The following is a 9729-nucleotide window of genomic DNA, read 5'->3' as shown; positions in this document are numbered from 1 at the left end:
GTTAATTCCATGACAAACTTGGCCTTGCAGTTCGTAGGCCTTTGGAACTTGTTTTCAGGAGGAATGTGGAAGAGTGTGGAAGAGATGGAGAAGCCTTAGAGCTTGCACTATAAACAGAGGTTCATGGGTAATGCTGCTGGGTTCTGAAGATTAGAATTAGGTAGGTAAAAAGCAAACAGGGAAATGACCATGTACAGAAGATGCCAATGTCTGAGTGGCCTGCCTTTAAGAAACCTGCTCTCTGATGAATTTAGCCCACTTCCACAAGACAGCATTTATCCCTTCGTGAGTGTAGAGTGCCCAATAACCTATTTACTATCCTTCTGGCCCCATGTATGAGGGCCCCTTCACACTGAGGGCAAACTTCCAGCATATAACCTTTGGAGAACAAACCACATCCACACCTTAGCTGCTTGTCTTATATCATGAACCCTGCATTCTATTCATAGCGGGTTGCTTTAGGGGCAGCCCATGGGAAAACTGGGAAACAATTCAGGACCCAGTACCGACTCTCCAACACTGGCCCTATTGGTTAAGGAAAACAGACAGAAGGGAAACACTACTTGCTTCTCTTTGAGAATTGGCCACATAACACAGACACAAACTTACTTGTCAACAGTGGGAGCGTGGGAATCAGTGGCAGCCCTGGATGAGCAAGGAGTCTGTGCAGCAAGGACCCAGAGCAGAGGCAAACCGGTGGCACCAGAGAGAACAGGAGATACGAGCAGCAGTGGGCAGAACAGAGACCAGGAAGCCTACAACCAAGAGAGGCACACTCAGCCAGCCCATGGGAAACAACATTTTTGAAATTTCTGCCAACTTCTTTTTTTTCCCTGTAAGATCATTTTCTTTGGCTTACCTTCTCACCCAGCTCTAGTGGTAGCCTGCTTCTTAGGAGTCTGAGAAAGACGTAAACACAAAGTATAAAAAAAAAAGGAAACTATTTTAAAAAGCAACAGTTGATAATTCAAAAATATACTATGATTAAACTTTTAGAAAAGGTAGGCTTTCTAGGCAAAGAGTAACAATGAGACTATTGAGAATAGCACAAAAAATAAATTAATAAGTCAATAATTATTAATAATAAGTAGTAATTAATAGAGAACTACTATGTTCCTGGTGGGAGATTCCTTTCAGCCAACTCGACTAAAATCGACTTTGAAAGAGTAAAATTGGTTTATAAGGAAATTCCAGTAAGAATTTGTGAGACTATTAATACTGAAAGAGAATCTGAACCTGGGATAAAAATATGTGATAATATTCTAAAAAAATAAAAATTGAATCTGGAAGTGTATAACAAAACTGCAATAAACAAAGCAATATAGATTTGGTGTTTAAGTAGTTTGCAGGACAAATAGAACATACCTGTGTATGTTGTGATGTGTGAGTGTGCAGGAAGTAGCCTATCACAGTAGCAGCATATTCTTCCCAGGAAGAACACAGCTATCTTTGCTAGGTACATCCTTACATAGACAGTCATCACATGTGACCATGTCTACCCTGATTCATCTTTTAAAGCAGCCTTGTCCAAGGTACCAAGCACATACACTATTTATATCTTCAGCCTTGCCTTGTGTGATTAGCATTAAGCCACACCTACTCGCTCACATAAAGTGTTCTAGCCTTGATGGGTGAGTTTCCGTGTTGGCCCCCCCCCCAGGTTACCTTTGATGGGGAGCTCATTTCTCATAGTGTAGCCCTGGGTGTCTGCTTTCTCTGGACATGGCTCTTTCTCCTCCTCTTCTTTCTTCCTTCTCTTGGACTTCTAGTTCTGTTCCTTGGATCTAACTTTTACAGGGCAGAGGATTGCCTTTGACAGATTCTAAGGGAAATAGAAAAGCTATTTCCAGAAAGCTAGAGCATACTGAACTCTAGATACGCAGTAGAGAGAGATGTACCCTGAAAGCACTGGGTCTACATTCTTGACTCAGGGAGGAGCCCAGGAAAATCACCCCACTCAATACCCATTTTATTTACTCTTTCCAGGTTTTTCTAGACTCCATAATAAAGGCATGCAATTCTGAACACTTTGATTGGCCAGCCTTCCACTCAAAGTCATCGATGACTGTGCACTGCAACACATAGCTTTACCTGCCTAGGAGGTTCTTTCTTGCTCCAATATTTCAGGAATATAGGATGAGGGACACAAGAAAAAACACACCCTGGGATACATTTCTTACACTGAGAGTCCCACAGTCTGGTAGCTGAAAGAACAAGAATTAGGTGACAACCGAGGAACCGGATTACCAAGGAGCTCAATTACTGTCTGCTGCTTCATCCATATAATTGGCTTAATAATTAAAACATAACTAATAGAAGGAGTCATTCTATGCTTCTCTTTAGACCTTTGTCAGAAAATATTAGAATCATACCACATAACGTGACTTCTTAAGGCCTGCTTAGCAATATCAGCTTTAATTGCCACCCAGTTTATTAGAGCACACAGTTAATTATTGTGTCTCGTGCCTAGAATATTCAGCATGTGCAAAAGACATGGAGGATGGTGCAGCTCCTTGTGGAACTGAGTCACATGGATCACCCATGGAGGGGTTCACCCTGGGAGAATGTGTCAGAACCCATCTGCTTCTCCCTTTAACCAGCTTCTTTAAGATTTCTTAGTAAGAATTGTGGACTTTCTATGGAGGAAATGTCTCCCTGGGGCCATGTGGTGATGGTTAGGGTGGCACCATTGTTCATCAAGTCATGGTTTTTAGCATGCTCCATTGGGCAAAGGTCATGGTTTCTCATTATAATCCCAGAGGAAACTCAGGGGTGATGGAATAGAATGCAACAGTAGGTTTGTGAATAAAGAAATGAGTTCTGGGACAGCAGGATAAAGGTATTTGTTCTTATGTCTAAAGACCTGGCTTCTACTAACCCAGGAACCCACAAGATACAAGGAGACAATCAGGTTCTGCTATTGTCCTCTGACCCACACAGGAATGCCATGCTACACACACACACACACACACACACACACACACACACACACGTTTGTACACTCACTATGTAATAACATTTAAAAGAGAGCCTATGTTTTTTGTTGTCAATTATGCATTGGCTATGCGCCTTTCTTCCAGCTGCCTCATTCATTAAGCCTTGGTTTCTTCCTCTGTTAAGCAAGACTGTGGTGGTCTGGGCTGGTGGTCCTTGCATGGCTGCCCATAGCTGGTAAGCACGAAGAAGACAGAGGGAGAGCTGCTACAGAAATAAAGTTATACCTACGTGTCTGCAGCTTCTACATCTAGAACTTCAGGAAACCATGGATTAAAAACATCTGGAGAGTAATTGCTATTTCATCTAACATGGGCAGACTTTCTCTTGAAATGATTCTGGGAAGGATACATTCAAAATGTTATATAGCATTTACAATGCATTAGGTGTTATAAGTAATCCAGAGGTGATTTAATAGAAGGATATATTCATACAGGAGCATGTGACAGATTACAGGCAAATATTATACAATTATGCATAAAGGGTTGGAACACCTATGGATTTTTGGTATCTGTGGAGAACCCTAGGACCAATTGCCTGTGGTCACAAGGGGGCTATTATGCTTCTGTCCTGTCACTATCCACTGCTTAAAGCCCCTCTGACCCCGTCCCTCGGGCAGAGTCCCGTTCTGGCTGCAGGTGCCTTACCTGGACCTCCCATCACACTCAGCAAAGCTTTAACTGAAACAGAGAAGGTTGCAGTTTACATAACGTTTCCTCAAGAAGGATAATGATTGGCTTTTCAGATGAGACCAGTGCTCTGTGGAGGAGGCTTTCTTCACACCACATTTCTCCCTGAACACATCAGCTCCTTGGAGGTGGGAGTCAGTATGGTTTGTTCCCAGCTGTGTATGCAGCCCTTATTGGGTTTCTGATTGTACTGATGGGCTGGGGAGTGCTGGAGAAATAACACTTGAGTTTGCAAAAAGATGAAGGGAAATTTTTACAGAGGCGATAGAGGCTGAGCTGAGACTTGAAGGGAAGACAAAACGACTCATGTGAGGCCCGTAAGAACCCAAGGGGATAGACGGAGCTCTAGGGGAAGAACTGGGCTTTCAAGTCAGATACTCCTCCTAATTATGGGAGTTGGGAAGGTTATACCCTGAAGGGCTACTGTGAGATTAGAAATATTAAGTGCAAATTGCCTGGCGCTATACTTTACAGATGACACCCAGTACTGCTTTGTTTAAGCCTGAGCACTGCAGAAGGCTGTGAGACTTCGCACACAGACTTTCAACTCTCTGGGCACTGTCGTCAGAATCCATGCTGTTTCTTTCCACACTAAACTGTAAGATTTGCATTAATAATCATGTTATCATTCGTTCTTGTAATGGTCAGCACTTAGGGCCCACAGAGAGTCTGAAGTGTCCGTCCAAGAACTGGGCAATCATTCTTTTCCTTTGAGAGTTAAACTGTAAAATATGCAAAGTCACCAAAAATAAACAGAATGGTTCTCAGGCTAGCACCATTTGAATGTAACTTGGTGACTATATTAACATATTTTAAAAGCTACTGTCAATCAAAGGATGGAAGGACTGAAAAATGTAGTCACAGAGGTGAACGGGCTCAACGTGGCCTGTTAAGGGATGGGAGAGAGCAGACTGTCTGACAGAGGGGATGCATTTTGGTCCCCAAAGATAAGCCAGGGTACAGAGAAGCATCGAAGATGTTAGTCATCTTTTCTCTACTTCCTGATGCTTCTGATGTCTTCTTAAAGGTACCTCCCAACCTCAAGCCCTAGATGAGGCAGGTCTTTGTGGAGAATGTCCTGGCTCCTAGTTCCTGTACTTTGACCATGTCTGATGGCATGACTGAACCTGGTTTATGGTGCTTTCATGTTCTAACTAATTAAATTAGGTGCTAGGAGACTGGGTCAGCTGGCTGTAGGGAGATGCAGGCTGGAAAGCTGGAGCATCATTGGAACAGGAGGCTGCCATCTGGGGTTGGCCATATTGAAGCCCTGTACCAGTGAGGAGTAATCAAGGAAATGCCTGTAACACGAGAAGAACAAAGGCAGTATATATTGAGAGAGAGAGAGAGAGAGAGAGAGAGAGACAGAGAGACAGAGAGACAGAGAGACAGAGAGACAGAGAGACAGAGAGACAGAGAGACAGAGAGAGAGAGAGATGTGTATATTTCATAAGTCCTGCCGTGCTTCTAAATAGTCTTCCCATGCTACTCAGGTTTAATGTGCACACACAACCAAACCATCCCACCAAGATGGACTTCTAGTTGTTGGTTTGGTGATTTTGGTTTTCTTTGGCGGGGTCCTCCACTGTGAATAAGATGGATGGATCAGGCTGTCTCAGGCTGGAATTTGAGTCTAGGTCTCCATCTAAGATTCATGGCCTGTCAATATGACATGGAGAGCAGTATCTTGTTGCATAATGATTCAGTCTCCCCATTGGGTTTATTAGCTTTCTATTGCTATAGTAACAAATTACCATAGGTTCAGTGGCATAGAACATTGTAGCTTTATTAGCTCGCCTTTCTGGAGGTTGGAAATTTGACGTGGGTCTCAATGAGATAACATTAAGATGTTAGCAGAGTAAATGCTTCCTGGTGTCTCTAGAAAAGAAGATACTTTAATTTTTTTTATTTATTTAGCCTTCTAGAGACACCCTACATTCCTGGTCTTGCGGCTCCTTCCTCCATTTACCCAAATGGAAGACCAATCTCTGGTGAGCTGGTTAGCAACCCTACTTTTCCTGTTTTATGTGACTTACAAACACGCATGTCCCAGTGATTGGCACGTGAGCAGCCTTGGGGCCAGCCATTATTCCTGGGATGAAAGTTGGGGAAAGGGAGAAAATATTAACAAATGGGCTTCTTTAAAAGGACCCTCTGTTTAGGAAACCTTGGTGCTTAGTTAGTAAACTTGAGATTTTTTTCCTTTTCTGATTGGCACATGAAGAATCCATATGTTGGTGAAGATTATTGATCTCCCTTCCCCCCAGGCCCGGGTTTTTAACTTACTGTAATTTAGGATTATCCATTTCATTTCTCTGAGCTTCAGCTTCTTTCTCCATAAAATGCAGGGCACAGTAACGTTTTTGAAGGATTAAATTAAATTTAAAATGCATTTTCAAAAACTTCATAAATGCATTTTTTCCTTTCTTTTCTTTTCTGGATGTTTCTTTCCCAGTCCTGGGAGCTTGGACCCCTGAATGGGAGAGACCCAGAATGCTTCTCAGCGAGGGGGCCATGTCTCTGTGTGAGGTTGCAGAAGCTATGCTCTTCCAGGAACCGGAAGTCTGTGTTGTACCACTGTGGCAGGTTGCAATCTTCTGCCTCCTTTGCCCATATTTTGTTTTCATTTTTAATCTCTGGGAATGGGAGCCCCCTAGGGGCTTCCTCTGCTCTTTCTTTTCTTGCAGCAGAAAATGACAAGGCTCAGGAAGCCAAGAACACAATGCTCCCCCAGGCCTCCACGCGGGAGCTGCCAGGACAGTGATTTGGGAGCTTTTGTGAGTGATGGGTGGAATGAGCAAAAAACCTCAGTGGATCCCAGGCTGCCCATGGCCTGGAGCAAACTGTTTTCCTGTCTCCTGAACAGCTTCTTATTTCCTTAAAGGATTCACTGTCTGCAACTGTGAGTGAATTCTCTGCGTGCTGTAACCACAGGTACAGCCTATGGTTGTAGAGGGAATTTTTTTTTTCTTTTATGTTTGAAGGAACTTGGCAGCCTTTGCTTTCCTTTCTTGATTTTAGTGTCCAGGATGGAACAATCGAGAAGGAGCGGTGAAGCTGGCTTGTGGCAGAGAGACCTCCAGACTTCAGCGGTGACACAATACCGAAGAAATGAGTCTGAGGAGCTAAGCCTCTTTGCAACATCCCAGGTGACTGACGGCCATTTTAGCTGAAAAAGCAGTCTGCTAATTGGGAAGTGTGGCTCCCCAACTCTCCATAAGAGCGTGATCAGCACTTTCCGCGACTCCGTGGGTGCCCAGCCGGCTCCCAATAAGGTAAGTTTTGAATAGAGATCCCTGCTGGTATTCTGACTTGCGGTCCTCCCAACTGAATGGTGACAACAGAAGTGAGGTTGGAGCACTGGTCATGGCCCTAGCACAACACCAGGCCCTTAGGAAATGCTTGGAAGCAGATGCAGTCTTTAGGGGTTCTCTGCATGCAGTGGTTTATCTCCGCCTTTCCCAAGATGCCTCTGTAATTAAAAAAAAAAAGAAAAGCCTTATATCCAAGTGTAGACGGGTTTATAAATCTGTCTACAGTGAAAGCACTGGTCTGCCCTTCGGACAGCCTTCTTTGCTCGCAGTGTACATTCGCTCTTTTAGAGGGGTGCTCAGGAGTTAGGCTGTGGGGCCACATAGTGACTCATGGCAGGGTGAGCTGAAAGAGAAGATACCATTTCCAGTGGGACAGGCCTCCACTATCGCCAGACTGGTTATCTTACTATCATTCATGGATGTGCTCATCAAAGGAAGACAAAATCAACCCGAAAGCAAAAGAAACTAGCCCTTCTAACACAAACAGTGGCAGGATCCATCACCCCAGCACATTCCTGGGAGAAGGGAGCTCTAGCCAATCCCTGGGAGAGTTCTGGTGTCATGTGGGGAGGGTGGAGCCCACACAGTTTGCCTGTCCATCTTTATAGGATGGAAATTTCTGACTATCTCACCAACTTGCCTGAATCACAGACTTGCAAAACTTCTCTTGGTGTGAGTGTAGGCTCACTCGAAACTCATCTGTGTGTGTACACATGGTGTCTGTATGCCTGTGTTTATGCTTGTATGGAGAGTCGAAGGACAGACATTAGATGTCTTCCTGTATTGTTGTTCACCTTATATTCTGAGACAGGGTGGGTCCCTGAACTTGGTGTTCACCAATTTGGTAAAGCGTGCTAAGCAGTAAGTTCCAGGGAACCACCTACCTCCCCTCTCCAGTGTGAAGATTATAGATGCACCCCCTTTACTTGAGTGTATCTTTGAGGGCACTTTCAGAGAGGCTTAAGTAAGAAGAGAAGTCCGACACTGAACGTGGGTGGCACCATCCTAGGGACTGGAGTCCCAGTCTGAATTAAAAGGGGAAAGGAGGAGGCTAGCCGAGTATCAGCAGTCACCCCTCTCCCTCCTGACTGAAGCACAGTGTGGTCAACCACTTCATAATCCTGCCATCACAGCTGCCCACCACGATGGACTGTACCCTCAAACTGCGAGCCATGCTAAACCTTTCTTCCTATTCATTTATTTGGCATGTAACGATTTCTTTTATTAGGCCCAGTATTTTAAATGGTCCCTTCAATTTCTCCAGACACAGGCAAAACTCTGCGTGACATTTAATATCCCAGAGCTTGACAACTGAATCACAACCCAAAGAAGGAAAAAATCATCCAATCTGCTTAACGAGGCGGTCAATTCATCCGCTGACCCCCAAGAACATGGAGATGAGTATGATAGACCACTGTCCCCATCTGCACCTTCACAACCACCTGATAACCGTTGTTCAGGTCCAGATCTGCAGCACATTTCTTGCCAACTGTTATTAGACATCCTAGAAGACTTTCTTTATCACCTTCTGCTACAGAACTCTGGGCTATATTCTTCTTGGCTATTGCCAGAAAGTGTTTTGGTGCTCGAGGGGTAGTGTCACGAAAAGCAAGACACTGGCTGTCCTTACTGATGATCTTGATGAGGATTTCTTTATGGAAGATCGTGTAGTCACTGTGCTGGGCCATTTAAGCCTGGGTAATCTTGTCAGCCCTTGTGGCTACTCACACCCCTCTATTTCAGTTGGAAGTTTTTTTTGTAGAACCAAGGAAAATAGCTACTGTGGATGCCAATTCTATCTCAGTAAAACTATAAAGCCTTATACTGCTGAATGTAGTTCACACCTTTGATCCCAGCACTGGGGAGGCTGAGGTACAAATATCATGAGTTCAAGATCAGACTGGGATACTTAGTGGGACTCTGGGTCAAAAACTAAAGTATCAAAACAATACAAAACCAAATCAAACCAAAAGTCCCAACTAAATATGAACACAAACAGAAACAAAAAAAAAAGAAGAAAGAAAGGATGAAAGAAAGAGAAAAAACAAGAAGAAAGAAAAAGAAATTCTACCACATCACATGTTAACACAGGGTTTTTTTCTAGAATGTTCATGGCTGACAGAATTGTTTAGGGTTCCATGCAGAACACAATGATGGGCTTCCTGCCTCTCTTTCAGTGTAAATGCACAGTAGTGCAGACTGAGCCTCCTGCCTGCTGACTCTTTAAGACAGCCTGCCTCCTGTCTAGTCAGGAAGCACATTCTGGGAGCCTCTAATGGTTCTCCTGAAGCCCATTCTTTCTCTGCTGAGGTAGTGACATACAGCACCTTCTCCTTTTTCTGCACTTTACTCATGTGCACAAAGCCACCCACACTAATCCCCTGGGGGCTTCAACCCCTCATCATTTTCCCATCCTCCACTTGCAGTTAGTGTCAACTGTTGCCTAACACAAGCAAAGGGCCCGGAGCTATGCCCTAGAGCTTCTAAGGGGATCTACACAGCAGCAATGTTTTTCAACTCAGAGGTCTCAACTGAAACTCTGAAGTGGGAAAGTTACATTTCAACAATCTGGGTTCCTCTTCTCTTCACCTCATTGAAATAAATTTCTCCCCAATCTAGAGTCAAATTAAATTTATCCAAGAAACAGTCAAGCTGCCTCTATGTGTACTGAACTGTCTGCAGACTCACAGGCAGCCTGCGTACCTCTCCCATGGAAGACACCCAGTGTACCT

At 44.0% G+C, this 9729-nt stretch overlaps 1 protein-coding gene across 1 annotated transcript; it reads right to left on the bottom strand.

Annotated features, from left to right (window-relative positions):
* Positions 1–8361: 8361 nt before the first annotated feature.
* LOC120095342 (histidine triad nucleotide-binding protein 1-like) lies at positions 8362–8685 on the bottom strand. The gene has a single exon (XM_039087850.1). The coding sequence runs from the start codon at positions 8683–8685 to the stop codon at positions 8362–8364; it is 324 nt and encodes a 107-aa protein (XP_038943778.1).
* Positions 8686–9729: the final 1044 nt, after the last annotated feature.

This window comes from Rattus norvegicus, chromosome 10 (genome assembly GCF_036323735.1).
Source record: "Rattus norvegicus strain BN/NHsdMcwi chromosome 10, GRCr8, whole genome shotgun sequence".
In the NCBI taxonomy this organism is placed as follows: Eukaryota; Metazoa; Chordata; class Mammalia; order Rodentia; family Muridae; genus Rattus; species Rattus norvegicus.
Note: the sequence above shows the minus strand (reverse complement) of the source record. Positions and strands in the feature narration are given on the sequence as shown.